This window comes from Herpailurus yagouaroundi, unplaced genomic scaffold, assembly GCF_014898765.1.
Source record: "Herpailurus yagouaroundi ecotype Mexico unplaced genomic scaffold, PumYag 295, whole genome shotgun sequence".
Lineage (NCBI taxonomy): Eukaryota > Metazoa > Chordata > Mammalia > Carnivora > Felidae > Herpailurus > Herpailurus yagouaroundi.
The window spans coordinates 825,431-850,027 of NW_024412512.1; the positions used below are offsets into that span (position 1 = coordinate 825,431).

Genomic DNA, 24,597 nt, shown 5'->3' on the forward strand with positions numbered 1-24,597 from the left:
CCCCCCCCCCCCAGCCGTCCTCCCTCCGACCCCGCCCCGGACCCCGCCCCTCCCCGAGTCGCCAAAAGCCCGTGGGGTTGGGTCCTCCCCGCCCCCCCCGCCGCCCCCCGCCCCCCCCACCCGCACCGAGACCAGCCCCCCTCCGCCGGCAGAACCGCCCCCCCCCAGCCGAGAACCCCGCTGCTCGCCCCACACCCCCTCCCGGCGGCCGGGGTTCCTTGTGCCAAGAATCGCCTGCCTTAACGTCTGGGGAGGGGTCGCAGCAGCGGGGGCCGCCGGCGCCCATGGGCGGGCGCCCTCCCCCCACCCCGTCCCAGCCCGGAGGGGCCGCCGAGCTCAAACATGCGGGTACATTCCAGACGCCTCCCCTCCCCGGCGCCCCACCCCCCGCCAGTTCACTTTACCTTTCGGCACCTTGATGACACGCAGGGAGAGACAGACCCCGGGAAACAGGACAAACAAACAAACAAACAAACCGATTCCACGGAGGAGGAGACACCCGCACGCACGGAATCCCCGCCGGGCGGCGCCGGGCCTGCAGGGGAGGCAGGGGGCGAGCCCGCGCTCGCGACTCTCTCTCCAAGGAGCTGAAGCCGATGCTGAGGAAGGTGGGGTCCTGCCTGCTCCTGTTTTTGCCAAAAAGAAAAAAAAAAAAAAAATGACAGACAAGGGGGAAGGAAGGGTCAGAAATGAAGATGAGCCCCCCCTCCCACCCCCAGCTCGTCTCTCTTCCCTTCCTGGTGACCTCCAAGGTGACCTCCAAGGCTGGCCGGCAGCTGGATCCCAAGAACCCCACTCCCCACGGTTCAAGACCTGGAGGCTAGAAGGAACCTCGCCCCCCAAACCCCGGCGCGTCCACTGCCTCCCAGGGAGGTAGTCACCCCCGCCCCCCTTGAGAATGCAAAAGACATTTCTAGTATGCCCCCCCCCCCCCCCCCCCCCAGGTAAAGGCTACCTCACTCAAACGTTCTTGTCTGTGATTGGATAAATCACGCCTGATACCAAAGATTCCCCCCAAGGACCTGTGCTGGACGCTGAAATGCCCCGCCTGGGACCAGGTGTGCCCTCAGGTGCGCCCCGCTCCCTAGCAATGAGAGAGAGAGAGAGAGAGAGAGAGAGAAGGAGAGAGAGAGGGAGATGGAGAGAGAGAGAGGCAGTGAGACAAGGAGAGAGAGAGAGAGGGAGAGAGGGAGAAGAGAAGGAGGGAGAGAGGATACTGAGGTCGATGAGTGCCTTTTTCTGGAGCCAAAGATGTGTGTGAAATGTTCTCTTGTCCTTATCGACTCACTATTCTCCCGGCTTTTGAAGCAACTGATCCGAGTGATGCTTCTAGAACCTTTGGGTGTTGGGGCAGAATCCTGAGTCCTTGTCCCCGCTCAGCAACCTTCCCCCCAAACGCGCACACGCTCACGCGCACACACACGCACGCACGCACGCACGCACACCGCTGTCCTTTCTGTGGTGGCGCTGGGCACTGGAGTCTGGGTGGACGTGACCCCTTCCTTCTGTGCCCACTATCACCTGGGCCCCACTGGACAGACCTCCTGCTGGCAGGGGACCTCCTGCTGTCCCCCACTGTGCTGGGCAAGTCATTTGCTCAAGCAAGGATCAGAGGCCAGAGGTCTCTGTTTTGTCCCCTGTTGGAAAGTTAGGAACCGGCTTGGGACCATTCTGATTGTGGAACTTTCTCACTATGGTGACCTGTGGTCAGATCGGGTCAAGTCCCACCAGCCCTGGGTCACAGAAGCAGCCCCAGATTCCAGGGTCCCTTTCAAACACACACACACACACACACACACACACACACACACACCAGCTCCGTAGTAGCCCCACCCTCCAGCGGGCCCTCACCCCACCCTTCCCCTGACGCCCAGCTGTTGTCACCAAAGACCATTCTCCACGCAGGGAATGACGTATCCAGCACAGCTCCTTCGAGCCTTTGACAATTTTCTCTGAAATACCTCAAAATATTTAATGTATAGTTTATGTGATAAAAAAAAAATCCTTAGCTAGTTTTTGGAATACGTGACTTGAAGCTTTATACCGTTAAATTATAATTTTGCAGACGATGGTATGTCGTTTCTTTGAAGAGTTCCGTGGGAGACATATTGAATGTCAGGGCAGTGCGAGCCCGGGCGGTCAGAGGCCAAGGGCAAGGCAGCGAGCGCGGGAGGCGGAGAGCGCGGACCGGCGTTTACAGATTTCTTATTCAGACGAGTCCTTTAGGAAAGGCAGGAAGGGAGAAGGTGCATCTTTCTTCTCTCTGGTGTGTTGTTTCTCGTTTTCTGGAGTCATGTCTTATAAGAGTATTTATTATTCTATGTGTCCTGTGTTCAAATGTACTTTAAGAAAAAAAAAAAAAAGGAAGAAAAATGAAAAAAAAAAAAGACAGTGGAATTTGATTTGATGCATGACTACTGTGCTCGGGGTGGGGCGGGGGGTGGGGGGGGGCCGCTCAGGGCCCCAAGATTCCGTGTCGCATGGTTGTGTTTCGTGCCGAGTTCGGGTTCGCTCGGGGCTTCTTCGCGCTGCTCTGTGTTTGTTTTCCCCTTTCTAAGGATCTGTGTCCAGTGGCGGGAGGGGGACGAGGCCTCAGGGGGACGGGAAGGTGGAGGAGGCAGCGGACCCCCAGACCCCCGTCTCCACCTCCCGCAGCCCACGTGCCACCTGCCCGTGCCAGCCGAGGGGGGGGGGGGGTGTCCTGGGCCTCCTGCTCCTGGTTCTTGGGCGCAGGAGAGTGTCGCTGCCCCCTCCCCCAGCCCGGCTGGTTTCACGCTAGCATGAATTCCCAAGTGTCTTGTTCACAGGAGAGAGACAATCAGCCAATTCGAGTCTTGTCGCCCAGGGGGAGCGGGGCCGGGGTGTACCCCAACTTCTGATATCCGAAGGGCCCTCTCGAGACACCTGCTGCCCCCAGGCAGGCCCCCAGCCGGACTCCTCCCACACCCTCAGCCTCCTCAGCCCTCTTCCCTCCGGCCTGAAATGGGGGGGGGTGCACACATCTGTGGAGCCCTCCCTCCCAGCCCACCCTAGAGAACAGAGAGGCCCCCCAAAAATCGTGAAAGCGGGCTCTGGGGCAGTACCCCTGCCTGTGACTCCACTTGGGCTGAGCTCACCCCGGGGCAGAGCCCGCCTCCCAAGACAGCCGGGGAAGGGGGCTTGGGGTAGTGAAGGGAGGTTCACCCCAAGGACCCGAGGCCCCAGATCAGAGGGCAGGAGTGCGGCACACACAGTCCAGGGCTCCCCCTACCCAGCCCAGCGCCGGCTAGAACGTGGGCCATTTCCCAGAGTAAACCACACCTGCCCCTGGGTCCCGGCTCCCCACTGTGGTCCTGGCAGACAACCCCCCCACCCAGAGGGCTGGTTTTGGGGGGGCCTTCTCTTCAGCCAGGGGTGAGGGAGGACCAAGAGGCCGCTTGGCCCTGAGTGTTTAATCAAGACTGGACACTGGGGCGGCTTTGGGGGGGGGCACCACCTACGTCATCCAAAGTTCCCCCCCCTCCCCGATGCTAGATGCTAGAGGGAACAGAAGCCCTGTCCCTCCCACCCTCAGGTGACAGGCTTAAAAGTTAAAAAAAAAAATCATCGTCATTGTTAACCACTGCTGTGCTGGATTTGTTGTTTTGTTTTTCTCCAATAAATTATTTTGTACTCACTCACCTGGACGTGTGTGTCGGCGGCAGGGAGGGGAGGCGTGGGGCGCGGGGAGGGGAGGAAGTCTCTCTTTGGGCCCCCCCCCCCAGCCGCCCCGTGGGGACGCGCGCCCCGAAGCAGAGGGGAAGACACCTGCTTGGGGACGAGGCTGCCCGGGGACGGACGCTCGCGGGTCCACGGAGCACCCCCAACCCCGAGGGCGTGGAAGCCTCCCCCCCCAGCCGCGCGCGACGTCCCCCCACTCCCGCCCCGGGGCGGCGGCGGGGCTCCTCCTGCAAATCCCGCCTGGGCCACTAGAGGTCGGTGTTCGGGGCTTTAGCGGGAAAGCCGGTCGCGGGACCGCGGACGCGACAGGTTCAGGAAAGGAACGAGCCTGGCGCAGCCCTGGGGAAGGTGGACCCTGGTTTATTAGCAACACAAAGGGACTTGGAGCCTGGTCCCCCCGGGGAAGGCCGCGCAGGCCGGCGGGCGGGTGCGACGCGGGGCGGGTCACTGCTCCTCGGGGGTCCGGGGTCGGGGAGGGGCTGCCCCGCCGCCTCGGGCGCCACTGCGCCCTCCCCGGGCACCGGCAGTCACCCCACGGGGGACACCTTGCCCCCCTCGTCCGCGGGCTGCTGGGGGGGGGGGGCGGGGGAGCCCCCGACGGCCCCGGCGCGCTCCCCCTGGACCACCGTGAGTCCTCCCGCTCCCCCCGCAACGTCTCCTGGGACGCCCCGGACCGCCAGCCCCCGCGGGGAGCCGGGGATCTGAGGACGGCGGGCTGCTCGTCCCCCGTCCCTCGAGGACACCTTGCCCCGGTGCTGGTGCCCCGTCTTCCCCAGGAACGACATCTTCCTGGAGCACGGGGGGGGGGGGGACTCCTGGATGCTCGGGGACAGTTCTTCGTGGCACGGGATTATCTGGCCCATCGGCATGTCGCTGTCGACCCCCGGCGCCCTGCGCAGAATCGTGCCCTGCGTGACGAGCTCCGCGTAGCCCTCGCGGCGGGAGAAGGCGTAGCTGGAGCGCCGCCTGCGCGACTCCCGGCGGAGGTAGGGCGCAGCTTCCACCGCTGTGATGTCCTCGCTCGGGGCCTCCTCCACCTCCTGCCCGGCCCAGAGGAAAGCGGCGGTCAGCAGGCTCCCACGCCGTGCCCACTGCCCTCAGGTCCCTGCTGCCGGTGGGGGCGGTCAGAGCCCCTCCTTGGCCACCACCCATCGACCAGGCCTTCCCTCCCTGAGCAGAGCCGCTTAGAGTCCCCTCCCAGGCTGACTTTGGGCCAACCCATCAGATTCCTTCCCCGGCACCCCACTCTGGACCAGCCGCCACCAGGTGCCTCGGGTGCCCTCTGGTGGCAAAGCCAGGCGCGGTGAGCCGGGGACAGCCAGGTGTCCGCCTGTGTGGCAGAAGACGGCAGGTTTATGACCATGTTTGGTCGCTATTCCAGTCACTTCTGGGGCCCATCCCGGCTGCAGCCTGCCCTTCTGGGTTCTTAGGGTCACGTGAGCCCCTAAGTTCCCACGCACGCCTTTTTGCACGGTAGCAGAATGCACATAACACGAGATGTACCCGTTTAACCGTCTCCAAGCACACAGCTCAGAGGCGTCAGGCACAGTCACACTGTCGTGCACCCACCCTCCATCCATCTCCAGAACCTTCCATCTCCCCAGACTGAGGCCCTGTCCCCATGAAGCACGGACTCTCCGCCCGTGGCTCCCACCATCCACTCTCTGTCCCTGTGGACGGGACTCCTCTGGGGACCCCCTGCGAGTGGGGTCACGCGGGACGTGTCCTTCTGTGTCCGGCTCCTGTCACCGCGCACAGTGGCCTCCGGGTCCATCCACATGGTGGCAGGATGTCCTAACTTTCTCAGGCTGAACGAGATTCCAGCGTGTGGAGGGACACGTTGTGTTTACGCTTCGTCCACACATGGACCCAGGGTTGTTTCTAAGTCCCTTCTCTTCCCTAAGCCATTTCCTGGTTTCTCTGTCATCTCCACCCCCAAGCCCCAGTCATCTGGGCAGAAGTCCGGTGATGCTGGAGGGCGCCTCGTCGTGCTCCTGGCCAGCCCCACCCTAGGAAGGGGTGGTTTTCCCTGGGGAGCCTGGGGCCTGTCATTTGGTCCCCCTGAGGGCCCTGGCCATGCACCTGGGTCTCCATTCCCACCACCCCCAGCCCCGCATGTCCGGGAGTGTCTGCTCCGGGCACAGGCTCTGCCTGGTGGGGTCCCGGGAATGTGCGATGCGGACCCCGGCCCTCCCCTTGGGGCGTGGCTTCTCGAGGGCTTGGTAAATGCCACGCAGGGCCAGTGTAGGCAGGGGGTTTAGTGACACATTCAGAGGATCACCAGCAGGATGGAGGGGCGGGGCAGCACATTGCGGTCGGCATCTGGGGACAAGACAGGGTCACAGCCCGGCCCGCGGTGGAGCCTCCCCAGAGCCTGCTTGGTGGCCCCTCCTCCTGTCACCCCACCTCTCCCTCCTCTCCCTCCACCCCCGGACTCCTTTGTGCAGATTCCCAAAAGGCACCGATTCCCCCTGCACGGGACACCCCCCCCCCCCCACACACACACACACAGTCGAGAAGACAGTGGCTCACAGAGGCACGAAGCGGACATTTTGACATGGACGCACCCGTCCCCCAGGGCCCGCCACCCCATCCGCTGCTGGGGGCTCACACAGGAACGGGAAGGTCTCAGGGGAGATTTGGAAGAGCCAGAAACTCTGGCAACCCCAAGTGACGACCATGTGGGAGCAGAGGCTGAGGAGTATGGCCAGCACACACAGGGCCGTCCAGTATTTGATGACGAGTATGGCCTGAACAGGGAGACAAGATCAAGCCAGGGTGGTGGCAGGAGGCTCAGGGCAGGGCTCGTGGAGGCGGGTGGGGGCTGAGTCCCCAGGGCCCACGAACAGCAGGCCCTTGGCAGGGTCACCTGAGCAGTGACATCGCAGTGGCTCACGTCCGAGGCCCCACTGGGGGCGGGGAGACAGGCCGGTGGCCCCGCCTACCTCCATGGTGATGGACAGCAGGCTCGACAGGGCCACGACCGCAGAGAAAGACTGATAGTCACTGAAGCTGGTGGGCCCGGCCGAGTCGTGGCTGACCCACAGGGTCACGAAGAAGTTGACCAGGGAGGTGGCCGTGCCATGGGCAAGGGCCTGGAGAAAGACCCAGTAGTTAAAGAGCTCGTCCTTCTGGCCTGCGAGGTATAGCCGGGGCGGCTCCAGACTCCGCTCGGCACTCACGTCCTGGGGGTGGGGGCACGGGGGGGAGGGGCAGGCTCTTGGGACCCGGTGGCGCGTGGGGGACCACCCCAGCCCCGCTCCAGGCCCCCAGGGGGAGGAACGTAGGGCAGAGACAGGGGCATCTACCGGAAAGGAGGAAGCGAGGCCTTGACTGGCTCACCTGCTCGAAGAGACCGATGTACAGGACCGGGAGTGTGCTGAACAGCAGGTTGAAGAGGGCCAGGAACCAGCCTTCATACAGAGGCTGGCGGGGACGAGGGGGAGGGAGAACGTGGTCAGCCTTCAGGAGCCAAATGGCCGGAAACAGAAACGTGTCTTTACCCGAGGAGACCCCCCCCCCCAAGCTGGCTGGACCCCCTGGGGAGGATGCCAGGTGAGCTGGGAAGTCAAGGCACGACGAAGGTTGGCGCTAAGGCCAGGGATGGGTCACAGGAGGCTTGATAAAGGCCGGAAGAGAACAAGGCAGAGAGGAAAACATAGTCCGATTGTTTCGAAACTTCGCCTTTGAGTCCTTGTTTTAGCTGGGTGGCTGCAATGCGGAACTACGGGGGCGGGGGGGGGGGGGGAACGGCTAGAGAATGTGTTTTCTGGCCGTTCCCGGTCTCGGGGGATCACTGCGTGGAAGAGCCCTCAGGGACAAGTAGCCCCCCTGATGACCAATCCAATCCAGTTGACGAAATAAGGGCTTCAGTTCCAAAACCCGCTTCATGTGCGTGCTGGAACTGAACGCATAAGTAACAACCAAACATTTTACAAGAATCAAGTTTTTCACTGGGGCAGAAAAGAATCACAAAGTGGGTCCGTGGAAAAGGCTAAGCCGAGCCCGGTCCCGGGGGACTGGACTCAAACATGTTGCTGTGGAGTCCGTTTCCGGTGTTCACAAAGACAGAGGGATAGACACAGACCAGACAGAGAGACGGGTGCGCCTCTCTACGAGGTCAATATGTGTCCACCTCCCCGCTCTTGTCAACTGAGAGAGTAATCCTGCAGCATCCCAGGACCGATGAGCACACCAAGCACTTAGATCTTGGCGTCTAACTACCAAGAACCGGGGCTCCTTATGGAACCCACTGATCGCAGGGCCGGGGCAGGGAAAGTACAAAATGAGCGGGGCAGTTCTGGTAGCACCAGAAAGAGGGGGTGTGGTCGGAAAAGACCAGGTGCACGTCAAAAGGACAAACTGGAGACGATGTCAGCGACAAAATACACAAGAAAGTAATATCCGCGAGTCTACACTGACAGGCGTCCGTACGGAAAAAATAAACAGAGGAGAAGGAACAAATGTGGCAAAACTGAACACCGCCCCCACGAAGATCCAGAACAAAAGAGGAAGCCTGCGTTCGACACTGGACTGGAAGTCCTAGCCCGAGCAATTTCCTCAAGAAGAGGAAATAAATGTTACTCGAACAGAAAAGGGAGAAGTGAAGTGCCTGCAGGGCTCAGTCGGTTAAGCGTCCGACGTCGGCTCAGGTCACGATCCCACGGTTCATGGGTTCGAGCCCCGCGTCGGGCTCTGTGCTGACAGCTCGGAGCCTGGAGCCTGCTTCGGGTTCTGTGTCTCCCCCTGCCTCTGCCCCTCCCCCACTGGGGTGTGCATGCGTGCGCGTGTGTGTGCGCGCACGCGCGCGCTCTCTCAAAAATAAATAAACATTAAAAAATTATAAAAGAAAGGAAGGAAGGAAGGAAGGAAGGAAGGAAGCAAAGCAAGAAGTAAGACTCTCTCTTTGCAGAGGACACAATCCTATATGCAGAAACTCCCCAAGGATCCACAAGGAAGCTCCTAGAATCAACCAACAGACCAGCAAAGTTTGTCTCCATACACCTGCTGGGGTGAGCAATCCCAAAAGCAAATTAAGAACATTCCAGCTTACAGAAACATCGAAGAAATACCTGTACACGAAAAAGTGGAGCAGCCAAGCAGTATCTACTGATCTACGGCGCCCCCCGGAAAGCTCCCTCTCACACGCTGGGGTTTGGGGGACAGGGAGCTCCTTCCCTCTCTCGGGTCTATTTTGAGACAGCTTCCTGGCACGCAGGGAAAACTCCCCTTCCAAAGCTCCAGAGTCTTGCGGTCAGGGACCCAGGCCGCCCCCCCGCGGCCCCCCCGCCCCCCCCCCCCCCCCCGGGCTTCCGAGCTCCAATTCGCCAAGCATCCCCGGAGACCTTGGGCACAGAGCGGGGGCAGGACCCCTCCTCCCTCGCCCCGCGCGCGTGGCCGCGCGCCTGGGCGGTGAAGCCGCTGTAGAAGGCGAACCAGACCTGCGCCATCATGCTGGCCAGCGTCTTGTAGACGAAGTAGCAAAGGAACTTGCACACCCGCACGTAGGACCAGCGGCCGTGCACCAGCAGCAGGCGCTTCAGGAAGCAGAACTGGGCCAGCGCGTAGTCGCTGTTCTGAACCGCCTGCATGCCCTCCGGGCCCGCCAGCCCCACGCCGATGTCCGCGGCTGCGGGGACGCGCGCGCGCGCGCGCGGCCGGTCAGCCCGGGCTCTCCCCCCCCACCCGCCCCCAGACCACCACCCCCACCCCGCCGCCGCCCCCCTGCCGCCTCGCCACGCACTCTTGATCATGTTGACGTCGTTGGCGCCGTCCCCGATGGCCAGGGTCACCACGCGCTGGTATTTCTTGACCAGCGCCACGATCAGAGCCTTCTGCTTGGGCGTCACGCGGCAGCAGATGACCGCTTGGCAACGGGCGGCCAGCTCCACGAAGGCCCGCTCGCGCCGCACCTCGGGGCCGTCGCGGGCGCCGGAGTCCTTGACCCAGCTGGGTCCCGAGGGTCCGCCACATCAGGGACACCCTCTGGGCGCGCAGGAAGTTCGTCGTCCGCTCGCCGGGCTCCTGCCAGGCCTCCTCCACGTCCACGTCCACGTCCACGTCCCGCACCAGCGCCCGCGGCTCCTTGCGCAGGGACAGCGGCCGCTGGTCCTGGCCGGCAGGGGCGGGGCGGGGCGGGGCGGGGGCGCGTCACCCTGCACCCCTCCGCTCCGGGCAAGGCCCCGCGGCCCCAAGCCAGGCTGGACTTGACAGCGACCCGCCCCTCCACTGCTCCGGCCCCTTTCGCCTCGCCCCGGCCAGCAGCTCCCGCGGCCGGTGCGCCTCCCGGCCCCCTGCCCTACACCAGGGGCGCTGCCGTGGCCCCGAGCGGACACTGACCAGGAACTCCCCGTTGATGACCATGGCCACCTTGGTCTGCTGCAGGAAGCGGCTCTGCAGGGGGCCCCGGCCGGCCAGCAGGCCGTCCTTGCTCCCCCGGTAGGCCTCCAGGATCCGACTGCGGGGGGGGGGGGGGGCCGGGGGGGGGGGCCCCCCCCCCAGGCCCGGCCGGCCCCCCCCCCCCCCCGCCCCCCCCCCCCACGCCCCTACCTCGTTGTGCCGGGGTCCCCTGCTCCGGGAGTCCCGCCGGGCAGCGGCTTCGGGCACTCCGCAGACCCCCCGGGGCCGCTTGTATGCTGTGGGTGCGGCCCCCTCCCCATCCCCGGCTCGCCCGCCTGCCCGCACCCCGACTTCTTACCTGATCTCCTTCTCCTCCAGAATGAGCATGTTCTCCGACAGCAGCTGGCAGGCAAAACCGATGTTCACGGCCGTCTCTGCAAACCAGCCCAGCTCAGCGCCCCTTGGGGGCCACGCCCACCCTGCTGCGTGGACCCTGGCCCCCACAACCACATCAGCATGCCCCTCCGCCTGGCCACGGGGATCGGTTCAGAAGAGGGCCCGTGACTCAGGCCGGCCAATGGCAGCCAGCCCTGAGTTTTTTGGCTGCCTCTCTGAGCAAAGGGGGCTCGGCTTTGGTGGTGGCCGGGGCTGGGCTCCTGGACGAAAGGAGGGTGGGGGGCGGGGCCAAGAGGTCATTGGGCATAGCCTGCCTAGACCCCCACGGGCCCTTCTTGGAACCCACACAAATGACTTAATTTCTTTTAAAATCAGAAGAAAACATAATGACTGTGATCCAGCTCGGATATTTGTCTTGATCCCAACGCAGCTGCAAGACGTCATTTTAAGTATTTTGTGTGCATGTGCCTGGTGCCCACGTAAGTCCCAATGCGGCCCCGGGGGCCACAAAGAACCCACAGGGCAGTGGAGGAGATTCGGGGCTCCAGGACCAAGGGACCGGCAGGCACACGCCACTTTGCCCCCGAGTCACTGGGCAACCTCCAGCGCCTGCTCCCAGCCCTCTGAGCCCGGCTCCGCCCACCTGTCACACGGGGGCAACCCGGCCACTCAGGAAGCCTCCGCACAGGGCCAGCCCGCCCGACGGAGGTGTCGGGGGGGGGGGGGAACCCCTGCATGGATCGTGCCCGTTCCTCCCTTCCCGGCTTGATGCGGAGGGCAACGCCGAGCCGGGACAAATGGGACAGGAGGGCGGTGGCCTGTCCCCTGTCCGGGCAGGTGAGGGGCACTCTCCCACCCATCCCCCTTCTCTCGGTGCCCCCCGGGGACCCACCTTGCTTATCCCCTGTAAGTACCCACACTTTGATGTTCCCCTGCTTGAGACACCGGATGGTGTCGCAGACGCCGTCCTGGAGTCTGTCCTCGATGGCTGTGGCTCCCAGCAGCTGGGGGCGGGGCCGGGGGGGGGGCGGTGGTCAGCGCCCTGGCAGAGGCGGGGCGCCCGGCCCGGCCCCTCCCCGCTCCGCCCACCTGCAGGCCTTTCTCCATCTCCTCGTACACCTGGTGCAGGGCGTGGGCCCGGTTCTGCAGCCGCAGGCTGGCTTCCCGGTGCCGCTGGCGCCACTCCTCGTACGTGTCCTCGTCCACCCTCTTGTAGGCCAGGCACAGGGTCCGCAGGGTCTCCTCGGCAAAGGACTGGGGGCCGGGTGGGGGGCCCCTGGCACCACCCCGTCGCCACTCTGCCTCCCTGACACTCTTCCGGCCCTGCTCCGTGCTTGGGGTCCCCGAACCTTGCCCCCCACCCCCAGGGGGGCTGCTCTGGCTCAGCCCCCCACCCCCACCCCGTACCCCGCTCTGTCCCGCCCCCCCCCCCCCGCCACCCCCCCTCCCTTTGGGGGGCCCCCCCCCCCCCCGCCTTTGCTTTGGCTTTGCATGGCCATTTCTAACTGTTCCTCAAGACCCTCAGCACAGCCCGGCCAGACCCTTCCCCAGGACCCCGACAGCCCCTGACCCTTCCCCTGATCCCTGGGCTTTGGAATGTCCGTACCGCACACAACCTGGACAACTGCACGTGGCCAGCCTGGGTGCCTGCCACTTCTCTGCACACTCTCCTCCTCTGCCCGCCTCTCCCTGCCCCTCACCCCCTGCCTTACCCCCCCCGCCCCCCCCCCCCCCCCCCAGCAGGGACTCACAGCCAAGGCCTCCTCCGTGGTCCACTCTGTCATGCCTTTCTTGCTCAAGCGCTCAAAGATGACCACGTCGGCGCCTTTGGTGTAGAGGTAGATGGCGCCCTCGGGGTTTCGGACTGCAGAGGGAGAGGCCAGGCTGCCCACACACACTCTCCCCTGCCCGCCCACCCCCTGCGCGGGGCGCGAGCACTCACCCAGCACCGACATGCGCTTCCTCGTGCTGTTGAAGTCCATCATGGCGAGGACCTGATACACCCGTTCGTCCCCCAGCTCCATCACCGTGATGCTGTCCCGCGTGCGCGCCACGAACACGTAGCCAAAATTCCGGGCCGCCGTGACCAGCGCCTCCTCGTCCGGGGATGCCGCCTGGTACACCGGCTGGTCTGCTGGGGGAGGGAACCGCGGCTGGGGCGGGCGTGTCCCCCGAGAGCTTTCCTCCATCGGGACCGCCCACCCATCTCCAGAGCGCAAAGGAGGAAACCAGACGTTCACAGGACGGTGGTCTCTCGGGCCGGCACGAGCTCTAAGCCCGGCAGAGGGAGGTAGGCGTGTGGACCCCGGTCCGAAGGGCCCCCCGCTTCCCACAGCAACAGATCTCGAGCCTCGGGCCTGGACACCCCTAGGCCCAGAAGAGGTGGGGCTTGGGACAGGGCCTAAGCACCCTCCAAGCCCAAGGAAGGGAGCCCTGGGGAGTGGGCTGGAGCGTCTCGGGAGCCCCAGGGCCGGAGCACCGCCCCAGGCGGGGAAAAGGAGGTGGGCGCACTCACGGCCTTTCTCCTGGACCATCACAGTGTGACAGATGGCCAGCGGACGCCGGAAGTCCCGCACCGCCTCGTCCGTGCGGCCCCGAACCGCTCGCAGGAGCTCTGCGTTCCGGTAAGGGAACTTCCCGTCGGCAAATGTGTTCCAGAGGTAGGGGCTCCCCTGAGGGGTTGGGAGGGGACAGGCCGGCTCTGGGTGGGCCACCGCCCACCCCCACCCCTATCCTGTGCTGCAGGGCAGCCGGGGCTCACCTTACATGGGGCCGCCTCCTCGTCGTCGGGGCCTGGGGAAAGACCCAGCTTCAGGCCCCAGCTGCCGCGCCCACGGGGATCCCGCAGCGCCCACCCCCCACCGGCAGGCTTCCCGGGGCCACTGAGACGGCCAGACAAGCGGGCCCAGGCCTCTGGACCCGACACCCCAACAACCAAGGACCCCCCCTGGCCACAGCTTTGCCTTCTGCACGAAGGAGAGAAAAGAGTGGCATGGCTTCCAGAGGTCCCGGCAGCACGGCCAGGGTGGAGCCCAGCCTCATGCAGGCGTTTTGTTTCATCTCTTCACAGTGTCTTTTTACAACTTGGACCTGCCTGCCTACTTTGAAAGATTGGGGTGATGTCACACACACACACACACACACACACACACACACACACACACCCCGGGTCCACAGCCCTTCTAGAAACATCAGAAGACCTGGCCTGGGGCCGATGCTGCTTGCCACAGGCCCCGCTGCTCCCTATCGCCCCTGAGACCCCGGCTGAGGGTGGGGTGGGCTTTACCAGAGGGCATGGGCCCATTTCCGTCTTCCCGTTACTACCCCGGTGGGTGCTCTGTCACGTCCTGCCCAAAACCACGTCCCCCACTTTATGACGGCCAAGAGGACCCCGCCCCACGACTTTTTGCGTGGTCTGCGAGCCAAGAATGGTTTCCACATTGCTGGGGCGCCTGGGTGGCTCAGTTGGTCGAGCAACCTGCCCTCAGTTCAGGTCATGATCCCGTGGTTTGTGAGTTCAAATCCCACATCGGGCCCTGTGCTGCCAGCGCGAGGCCCACTTCAGATCTTCCGTCCTCTGCCCCGCCCCTCCCCTGCTTTCGCTCTCCTAAAAATAAATACATATTTTTTAAAAAGAGAGAGGGAGGGGCGCCTGAGTGGCTCATTCGGTTGAGTGTCCGACTTCGGCTCAGGTCGTGATCTCACAGGTCGTGAGTTCGGGCCCCGTGTTGGGCTCTGTGCTGACAGTGCTGAGCCTGCTTGGGATTCTCTCTCTCTCTCTCTCTCTCTCTCTCTCTCTCTCTGCAGCCCCACCCCACTTGTTCTCTCTCCCCTGCTTCGCAAAAATACATAAACTTAAAAAAATAAAATAAAGAAATTGCACATTCAGCGTCCCCAAGGAGAGGTCTGTCTGTGAAAACCGAAAGAATCCTATTCCGTGACACGTGTGGACACTGACACCCCACGTCCCGTGTCCACACGCAGGCTGCTGTTGCAGGGCAACGGCCGACCCGAGTCTCGACTGGGGCCGGGTGAGCGGAGAGGCCCACAGTATTGCTCTACGGGCAACGTGGGACGATGCCGCGTGGCCACAGTTCCGTGGCCCAGAAGCACAGGGCGTGGGGCCGGCGTCCCCGGGACCCGCGGGGTGGGACCCACCGTAGACGATGCCGCCGATGCAGCACTTCTTGAAGGTCATGACGTTCTGCGTGAGCGTGCCCGTCTTGTCCGAGAACACGTACCCCACCTGAGGCTGGTGCTGCGGGCCTTGGCGGGCACATCCTGTGGCGCGTAGTACATGTGTACGTCCCAGTTGATGAACATGCTGTTGCCCAGGTAGATGAACTCGACCCTGCGACACACTCTGGGTCACAGCTCCGCCCCCGCTCCTGAGGGGAGGGCCGGAAGGGGCGGGGGGGGGGGGGGGGGAGACGGCCAGGGCCTCACATGATGAACATGGCCATGGGCACCATGACGCTGAGCAGGATGAAGAAGCCCCAGAAGGTGAGGAAGGTCTCGGCGGCCACGCTCTGCAAGTGCCTGGGGGACACGTAGTGGTGCTTGGCCTTGAACTCCTTCACCTTGAACCAGAAGCCCAAGCTCAACGCCACGGAGATCAGCACCAGGGACAGAAAGATCTGGAAAGGCAAGTGGTGGGCATGCGGGTGACCCTGGGTGACACAGGGGCGCCCCGGGGACTCACCGACAGGGGCACTCAGTGGGGACGGGTGGGCGGGAGGGGTCCCCGGGGCAGGGGCGCTGCGGGGGGGGGGGGGGGGGTGCGTACCCGGGGAGGGGAACTTGCAGGCTCTTTGTCGGCCTCGTGAGCTGTTGTTTCAATTATTATTACAATAACTTCAGAAAAGAGAACTAATCGGGCAAAACCCACAAGCCGCCTAAGTTGAGCGCAGGCCATCTTATTATCTCCTGCGGGCCTGGAGGGCGTCAGAGTTGGGGCCACGAGGACGTCACTACTTGGCCCTCATCCTAACAAGAGATCCTCCGGCCCACAGACCCGTCTGAGGATCAGGACGCACGTGCTTTTTGCACAGGAGGGAAACGGAGGCCCGGAAGAGGATGGCGGGGGCCTCGGGCGCCTCACCAGGGCCACCAGCCTGTTCAGCAGACGGTCTATCCTGCTTCTCTTCAGATGGATCTTGCCACAGTTCCTCATGATCTTGGTGTCGAAACCTGTGGGGTTTGCGTCTGCTTGTCGCCCGCCCGTCCTCCTGGCCTGTACCTGCCCCCCCCCCCCCCGCCGGGCCGCCCCGGGCCGCACCGGCGTAGATGACCAGCCCGTAGCAGGTGTCCGTGTTCCGGACCTTGCAGCCGCGCAGGAGCACGTTGCCGATGTCCAGGGGGTGCTTCCTGCCGTTCCACTCCAGGCACCCCACAAAGTGGTGCAACCTGCTGTTGGGTTCCTCACACACCACCTTGCCTGGGGGCCACGTGGGGGGGGGGGAGGTCAGGTAGCCACAGGCTCGTTGGGGGTGGGGGGGGCTCGGCCTGCCCTTTCTGAGTTGGGGCGGGGGGGACGCCGCTGTCCCCCTCCGGCCCCAGCCACCCGCACGGGGCCCGCCCTGCCCCACTCCGGCCCCGCTCACCCCTGCACCACCCCCAGGCAGCCTCCTCCTCCTCCAGAGCCGGCCCCTTCCAGCCGCGGGGTTCTTGGGTGCGCGGCCCCTGGACCCCCGGACTCAACCTCCTCAGAGAAACCCTCCCTCCCTGAGCCCCCTTCCCCATGGTTACAACCCTGGGACGACACCAGCAACCTGAGCTCTGTGGGGGTAGGTGCCAGCCTGGTCTTGGTGACGCTGGGGCCCCGGGGCCCAGCCTCGCGCCTGGCCCACAGCAGGTGCTCAATAAATGTGTAAGGAAGGAAAGAAGGAAGGGACACTGACATGCAACTCCCTGAAGCCACAGGGGACAAACGCAGGCACCGCTGTTTTCCAGAAGGTGGTGGGAGAGGTCCTTCCCACCACCAGTCCCGCTCGCGTTCGAGGAAATCAAGGCAGGATGAAAGGCTGGACCAGCGCAGGGTTAAAATGGCCATGGGGTGTGGACCGGGACCCTGGCAGGGAGCAAGCCCACACCTCCTGCCACCTCTCTGACCCCAGTCTCCTCCTCTGAAAAATGGGGCCATGCCTTGCAGCACCGCTCAGTCAGGTCGGGGCCTAGAGGGAGCAGTGGGGACACGTGCAGCCACCCTCCCCACGAGCGAGGCTTTTCCCCAGATATCAGGCATGCAGCCGGTGCGTGGAAGCCCGGAGCGAAGGGGCCGCGGCTCAGGACAGAGACTCGGCTCCCGAACCAATCAGAGCAGCCTGCCTTTGCAACGAGACAGGAAAAAATAAAGTATCCCCTTGCTGGGCCACCGTGCAGGCGAATCGCGAGCCCATGTACACGCAGGCCGCCTTTTCAATTAAACCACCAAAACTGTTTGACTCGAAGCGGTCGTGTTTCATAAATAAAATGTAAAGCCTGATAAGATGCTGCCCTGCGTATCGTAACGATAGAATGTCCCAAAAGTCACGTTGGTTGAGGGGCCATGAAAACATGAATCCCGACCCCCCACGCCCCCTAGACACCCCATTGCCACGCCCCAAAACCCAGCGAGGTGGGGAAGTTTTGCACCCGCTGCCCAGAGGGGCAGGCCCACACGGGGCGGGGTGTCTGCTGTTCCTTGCTTGCTGCCTCTCACCTTGGAAGGATGCCATCTTCCTTATACTGGTCAGCTCGGGGTGGGTGACCGGCGGGGCCTGCCTGAACTTCAGGTCGGTCTCCCTGGTGATGAGACGGGGAGCAGGTGAAGGTACGGACGGACGGGGTACCAGGGCAGGGCACCCGTAGCCCTTCCCAGAGTCCCTCAGACACTCTCGCTAAGCACCGACGGTGTGCTGGCTGCCGACCAGAACGCGGAGGCCCAGAGAGGGAGAGGGCCTCACCCAGGACGCACAGCGTTTTTGGTTTTTGCCACAGGGCTGAGGCCACGCCCTAAGCCTTCTGACGCTCAGGCTGGCGCACACGAGGGCCTCCAGAAATGTCGGCACAAGGGTAGGTCCCTTGCTCTGGCCCAACCTTTTGGCCAGCTGGCTCGCGGGCACCCCGCCACCGTTCCCGGGGCGAATGACCTAACTCTTCGGCCGCTGGGGAAGTTCTTGCATCCAGAGCCCCAGACCCCTAGTGATGGCCCACGGCTCACCCATCGATGTCCGCAGTTTCCACGCAGCACAAACTGCTGGGCTCGGTGCTGGCCAGCAGGAGTAAGTCGGCCTGGGGTTGGGAGGGGTGGGGGGCAACAGCACTGCTCAGGGGGGACACAGGAGGAAGGCAAGGAGGAGGCAGCCCGCCCCCCCCCCCCCCCGCGGTCGGCCGCCAGCTCACCGGGACGATGTTGTCTTTGTGCAGGCAGACCACGTCTCCCACATACAGGTCCTCCCACTTTCTCCACAGGAAGCTGCAGGGGCGGGGGCGGGGGTGGTAGTGAGGGGGGGGGGTCCCTCCCAGGCCCAGCCTTGGCCACCCCAGCCGGGAGAGCGGGGCTTCCAGTCTGCAGGTCCTGGCCGCCCGCCCCCGGTCCTCCTGGAGGTCCGGCCTTCCTGGCCCCCCAGCCCCAGGTCCCAGGCCCTTTCAGATCTTCCCCGCCCCGTCTTCAGCTGAACCCCCATCACAGGGCCCGTCCCGGCCTTGGTAGACAGCAGGCGCTTAAGTAGTGCCGGCTGGGCCGCTGTCAGGCTCAGCCAGGATGTCCAGGAACACAGAAGGTTCGGGGCCCTCTGAGAGGCACTCCTCCCTGGCCTGTCCCCGGTCCCGACAAGCCGTGCTGGGGGCCTCTTGCCCCGGGATGGACCCCACACATACACGGGGCCACGAGGCCTCACCTCTTCCCCACCAGGATCTGGCAAGGCCTGTTGTTGATGATTCTGTCGCTTCTGTGTCGCCCCTGGGCTGACAGGGGAGCGGGTCAGAGGGACGGCCCCGCCCCCAGCCGGGCCCCCACGCCACCCCAGGGGGGAAGGGCTGCTGGGCAGGAAGGCAGATTCTGCCTGGCCACACCACGCCCCCGGCGGTCTCTCATGCGACCTACCACAGCCCAGTACCCCCCACACCCAGGGCCCCCTCCACTCGCCAGGCACCCCGGCCACTTACGATGTCGTCCACCAGATCTCGGGTGGCCCGGATGACGAGGAGGCAGATGAGCGGGACAAAAAGAGTGAACCAGGGCAGCGTGGAGATCTCGGGGAGGCCCTGACGTGGAGGGCGGGTCATGCCGGCCGCCCCCCAGGCACCACCCTGCCCGCCTCCCGCTCCCCTCCCACCCGGCACACCCAGCCTTGCAGCCTGGCATCCCGTGTCCACCTGCTGACCACCCCAGCCCAGGGCCAGGCCCCTCTCCCCCCAGACCTTGGGACAACCACCCTCCTGTCCCTCTGGTCCCGGTCCCCATCACTGGTCCCTACCCCATGGTTTGATGTCACCCCTGCCTGCCCGAGGCACCTGAAAACACGCGTCAGGGCCACTGCTGGGTCCCCAGTGCCCAGCACACAGTAGGTGCTCAATAAACGTTTACTGGATCTTTACTCGGAACAGAATGAGACGCTGGGTCAGGGTTCCCTGGAAACTGCCCACCCACCGAGAGAGGAAGGTGACCAGGCTGGATGCTGGCCCCCCTCGTGCCCCACCCAGACGACCCAGACAGTGGGAAGGGCCCCCACAGGTCCTGAGAACGCGCTTTGACCCCTGATTGCTCCTTGCCCTCTGGGTTTAGCTCGGAGGGCTGGGGCCAAAGGCGGTATGTCTGAGGCTGTCCATCCTGAGGGGGGGGGGGGGGGGGGGGCGTGCCCTCCTTGACCTGAAGGAGCCACGCACGCACCTCCCATAATTCTTCATGTATCAAGGACTCCTCTGTGCCAGGCCGTGGGCTGTGCAGTGGGGACCCAGCAATGAGCGTGGGGGGACAGACCTTGACCCACAAACCCCACAGACAACTGCACAGTGAAAACTGCCCTGGGTCTACAGAGCCGTGGGGCAAAGGGCAGTCAGGGAGGGCTCCCTGGAGGAGGCAATGCGGGCAGGCGGCTGACCCCTCCACACCTGGAGAATGATGATAAAAAGGAAGTAGAGGTTGGACACGCGGTGGAACTGCTCATACAGGTTCAGGGGCAAGAAGGAGAAGACGTTGTACTTGGCCGTGTGGATGACATTGCTCTGGAACGACAGCCAGCGTGGGATTGCTGCCCGGCCGGGAGGCCCCACGCCCGCCGGCCCCGCCTTCTGGCCGCTACCAGCATTGATTGAGCACCTACTGAATGCAAGGTCTTGAGCCAGAGTTTACTGAGTGCCCAAGGGAGGCGAAGCCTTAAGCCAGCATTGACCGAGCCCCTCCTGGGCGCAAAGACTTCGGGGAGCAGAGCCGTGAGCTCAGCGTTTCCCAAAGCGAGGCGCACGCAAGAGGTTTTAGGTGGGGCCCCGTGAACATATTGCACTTTGGAGGTTTCGTATTAATATAACTTAAACTGGGGTGGGGGGGGCGCCAGCACCCAGCTGGGGGTGTTACGGTCCTGGGGACTGAAGTTCAGGGTGGGTGCTGCGGGGGAGGGGGGCAGAGATGGGGGCGCCCACCTTATACTTCCTCCTCTGCCAGCACAGGAAAGACTTCTCCTTGAACTGGCTGTTGTGGTCCCTGCTGTTGGCTTCCAGCTCCCAGGTGAACGCTGAAGCCAGAGAGAACAGGGCATCACGCAGGGCAGCAAACACAGGCTAACGACACCCCAGAGGAGGGCCCGAGGGGCTCCGGGGGGACCCAGCCCTGGGGACACTCAGCTCACGGACAGGGAGCTGGTAAACAAACAGGACGGCCCGCGGCCCCCCGCGCACAGTAAACTCAGGGGGAGCGCCCCTCGTCCCGCCGCCCTGGGCCAGTCCCTAGGCCAAGAAGAGGACAGGCTCTGGGAGACCCCTTCACACCCACTCCTTCCTCAGAGCGCTAAACTGGGGCCCAGCACCGGGCTCCAAGGTGTCCAAGGCTACAGGCCCCGAATCCTGAGTCCAGCATTTGGCCATCGGCTTTGGGACCGTCAGCCGGCGAGCACCCACACTGGGCCTCCTCGGTCCCCCCCGCCTCAGCCACTGCACTTCGTGGTGGCCCTCGGCCCCCTCGCCAGGACCCAGGACACGCACCGGAGTTCTTCTCCTCCTCGAGGTCCTCTCGGTAGGCGAGGCTGCCCATGCTGGTGGGGCTGCGGGGAGAGGGCCCCAGGTCGCACCAGCAGCCCGGACGGTGCCCGCTTCTCTGCCCCGTCCCAGGGCTCTGACGTTCCAGCCGCCGGACGTGTCCTTCTCTGGCCGTCCTCGGGCCTGGCGGGGCCCCGGCTGCCCCCCAAACCTGCGACAGCCTCACACCCAGCAGCCCCCAAGCTAGCAACCCAAGGTCGCCTCGTCTTCCCCCGTTACGGCCCATCGCTGGGGTGAGGGGTTCTACCTCGGGCCGCTGCTCCCCGCCAGCCCCCGTCAGCTCTCCTGGGAGGCCCACACCCACGTCCTCCCGGGTCTTCCTGCCGCCCCCCCCCCCCCGCCCCAATCCCCGCCCGGCACACCCAGCCCACTGAGGTGCTCACCAGCGTTTGCTGAGTGACTAAATGGGGCCCCAGGACTATATGTTAGATCTCACGTACACGAGGGCCAAGCCACCCAGAGAGGTCTGAGCATGGTCTCGGGGCGGCTAACCCTGACGGGGGAGATGCAGGCGACCCCAGACCTCCCACGGAGCCTGGAACCTTCCCACCATCTAGTTCACGCTTGGCCCTTGCCCTTAGACGCCAGGAATCGGAGTCTGCCCAGGGGACCCACAGCAGCCACCAGCACTCAGCAGCCCCCCGCCTCCGGGCACTGGGCTGGCTGTCCCCCTGGAGGGGCTTTCCCCGCATGCGCGGTCAGTGCGTCCTCACCGTTCTGGTCTCAGCTCGTACTTCTCAGACCGTCCGTGCTTCTTCAGGTGCCTCCTCTGGGCTCCCCCTCTACCTGGGGCGTCCCCCATCCCAGCCCTGCTCCCCCTCCCTCCTCTGCTTCTCTCCCTGTCTGGGCTGCCTGCTGAACTCAGAACCTCTCAGGGCAAAGACGGCTGGCATCGGAGCCGACCGTGTCCCCAGGCCCCGAGTGGGAGGACCTGGCTCACAACCAGTTCTGCTGCTCCCGGGAGCCTGAGCGGGGCCAGTGCCCATTCACCGGATGGGGAAAAGTGAGGCTCAGGGCGAGCGAGGCTTAGCCAGTGGGACCCAGAGCCCGGGAGACCCAGCGGAGGGCAGACGGGGCCGGAGGAAAGCTGAGGTGGACAGAATCCACCCCACGTTTATGGGGGGGGGGGACAGCAAGACGCCCCCCACCAGGGCTGGCTTCCCCTTCCTTCCCACCCTCAGCTCACCGGAAGCCTCGAGCATCCCGCAGCGGCGGCGGCCCAGACGCCGGGGCCTCCACAGGACCCCGGGCGCTCCGGCACCCCCACTGGGCTCCGCTCCGCGACAACCTCCAGGGACGCCCCGCCGCGGCCGCCGCGACCTCACGCCCTCAGGCGGGGCGGAGTCCAGAGAGGGTGCGAGGGCACCCGAGGACGCACAGCAGCGGGAGCGCCGCCGCTCACCCGCGCGGGCCGGGGCGGGTGGTCCTCGGGCGGCCAGGGCGGCGGACGTGCCGGAGCTGTTAGCCGGGTGCCAACCGGCCTGAAACGGGCGGCGCGGGCGCGGGACGGGGCTGGGGTGGCGCGGGGGCGGGCCCGGGGGCGGGCCCGGGGGCGGGGCCTTGTCACGCTGGGCGGTCCCGAGGGGCGGGGCTTTTGCCGTGCTGGGCGGGCCCGAGGGGCGGGCCCGGGTGGGCCTAGGGGCGGGGCTTTGTCGTGCTGGGCGGGCCCGAGGCGGGCCGGGGGGCGGGGTCCTGAGAAACAGGGCGGGCCCGCGGGATCGGGGGCAGGGCTGGTGGGGTCTTGCGGAGAGCAGGAGGTGAGGCGGGGTTTCACCGGGCGAACCTAGACAGAAGTCAAGGTGGGGCGAGGCGGGGCGGAGACTTACGGAGAGGACCGTGGTGGTGGGGACCCGGCAGAGATGGAGGCTTGGCGGGGGGGGCCTCTGGAGTGGTGGCAGGCGGCGGTGCGGGGGTGGGGAGCGGCAGGCCCAGATCCAGGGTTGGGTCTTTGCAACGAGCTGAGGGTTGTCAAGATAGGGGCAGGCTGGGACTGGGGAGGATCAGTGGGCGGGACCTCGCACCGCAGGGCGGGATAGCGGGCCTCGATTCGGGCCTGGGTACTAATCGGCCCGTAATTTAGGGGCGGAACCTTGTAAAGCAGACCCTCCGTAGAGTGGATTGGTCCTGGCCGAGGTTGGACGGGACCAGAGTGGGGCTAGGGACACAGGAAGGACGCACAGGTAATCACAGGTCTGAGCTGCGTCCTGGGTTTTCACTCCCTCATCCGGCACCCATTAATGAGCACCTTCCAAGCTCAGGTGCAGTGTTAGGTGCTGGGCTGGGGGAGGTAAAAGAGACCGTTAGAGGAAGCCCACGAAGTTCTGGCCCGGTGTGAGCCCACCCAGCGGGCGACCAGGGCTCTGAGGGCCTTCCTGAAGGTGACAGGGTTGGGGGACAGCCACGAGGCTGGGGGAGCTGGGCGGGGGGGGGGCCCCTGCCCCAGGGGGGGGGGGGCTGCTGAAGCTAGGGTCCCCAGCAGTGGGGACTCAGGGAGAGGGGCCAACAAGATGATTGAACGCTTTCATATTTTCACTCTTAGAAATCCTCTGGGAAATATGGAAATTAGGAAGGTAGTTGGTTCTGGGCACTTTCACACTGTCACCACCTTCCCCCCTCTGCCCTGCGCTGGACTCCATGCCCAGCCTCCCCTCTCCACCTGGCACTGGGGCCCTTCATAGCATCACCTATGAGCAAATGTTGGTGATGAGGGAGCGATGGGGTGGTGAGGACAGCACACAGGCTGTGACACCCCCCCCCCCCCCGTCAGAGCAGCAACCTCCCCACTCCCTCTTCCTAGGAAGCCTGGTCTGCACACCCTCCTTGGCCTTTGAGGGTGGGCGGGGGGATGGGCACTGGTAAACCTCTTATTCATTCACTCAACAAACACCCAGCCCGTACCCAGTGGTTAATGAGAAGGACCCAGGCAAGAGCCTCACTGGCCAGCTGAAAGCTTGCACCCCTCCTCTGGGTCTCCCTGGGGGGCTCGTTATGCTCTGGGGAAAGGGAACGACACCACACAGAAACAGAAATGGCCCTGCACCATTTATTTAGAAAGTTACTTGTTTACACAAGAGGTGGGAGAAAGTCAAATGGTCAGAACAGCCTCAGGGGGACACAACAGTGGCCGGGGCCCCGACTCAGTCACCACTCCCCAGTGAGGGCCCCTCAGGATCTGGAGGGCACCCAGTCCTCGGCAGCGCTGGCCCAGGGCGCTTCAGGGGTAGAGGCTGCCGTGTCCTCAGCCTGGGACCCTGCCCTCTTGGCCTTTAGCAGAAGCCAAAGTGGGAGTGGCAGGGGCCCTCCTCCAAAAGCCCTCCTGCCTCCACACATAGGGCGCCCCCCACCTGCCCCTCCACGGGCTCACCTCTGGCTGCACTTTGTGTCTTAAATGGACTAACCGTGGAGACCTCAACACCCCCAAGAGGCACAAGTGACAGGCCGAGTCCATCACTGAGCCCCGTGCACACAAGCACCTCCCGGGAGCAGCGGGCCGGCACTTGGGGAGGGGGCAGGTGGCCACCCTCCCCTGTCCGCGTTAGCTCCTCAGACACAGCACAGTGGCTCTCCAGGACTCCTCGCTCCCCACCCCACGGATAAGCAAGACAGCCAGCCAAGCCAGCTCCGCTCACGGGACTGGGTCACCACCTCCACCATCGCAGAGCCCCAAGGGGGCCAGAAGCCCGGGGACCGCAGGAGACGGTTTTCGGGAAGATGAACAAGGTTCTATTTCCGCTTCCCCAATTAGGGGCAGACCTGACCCTGGGGGCAGCTGAGTGTGGAGCCTCACCAGGCACCAAGAACACCACCAGACGCCACGCGATCTAAAATCCATACAAACATTTATTCTGTTCCTGCCTCGGGTCAGGGGACCGGGGGTCAGGGCCCTAGGGGGGCTGCAGGCCTTTACAGACAGCCCCTGGAGGGGGAGGG

The 24,597-nt window shown here is 64.5% G+C and overlaps 2 protein-coding genes across 2 annotated transcripts in view; both read right to left on the reverse strand.

The window, feature by feature from the left end:
• Window positions 1–4,043: 4,043 nt before the first annotated feature.
• ATP8B3 (ATPase phospholipid transporting 8B3) lies at window positions 4,044–22,150 on the reverse strand. The gene is given in 32 exon segments (XM_040461690.1): window positions 4,044–4,275; window positions 4,278–4,739; window positions 5,883–5,974; window positions 5,977–6,021; window positions 6,311–6,449; window positions 6,645–6,884; window positions 7,042–7,125; window positions 9,105–9,328; window positions 9,443–9,645; window positions 9,647–9,810; window positions 10,039–10,156; window positions 10,397–10,472; window positions 11,327–11,438; window positions 11,524–11,688; window positions 12,186–12,298; window positions 12,377–12,568; window positions 12,950–13,106; window positions 13,196–13,227; window positions 14,593–14,685; window positions 14,688–14,785; window positions 14,881–15,071; window positions 15,536–15,624; window positions 15,713–15,871; window positions 17,135–17,217; window positions 17,636–17,706; window positions 17,818–17,890; window positions 18,315–18,376; window positions 18,583–18,681; window positions 19,528–19,641; window positions 20,056–20,147; window positions 20,614–20,672; window positions 21,854–22,150. Coding segments are annotated over 31 exon segments (4,023 nt in total). The 5' UTR covers window positions 20,663–20,672; window positions 21,854–22,150; the 3' UTR covers window positions 4,044–4,143.
• Window positions 21,604–24,597, reverse strand: part of REXO1 (RNA exonuclease 1 homolog) — a 27,615-nt gene continuing 24,621 nt past the window's right edge. Inside the window, exons 9-12 of the mRNA XM_040461705.1 lie at window positions 23,851–23,931; window positions 22,494–22,625; window positions 21,854–22,397; window positions 21,604–21,632 (exon numbers count right to left, since the gene is read on the reverse strand). Of these exons, the coding sequence (XP_040317639.1) occupies window positions 21,604–21,632; window positions 21,854–22,397; window positions 22,494–22,625; window positions 23,851–23,931 (786 nt within the window). The remainder of the gene's footprint in view (window positions 21,633–21,853; window positions 22,398–22,493; window positions 22,626–23,850; window positions 23,932–24,597) is intronic.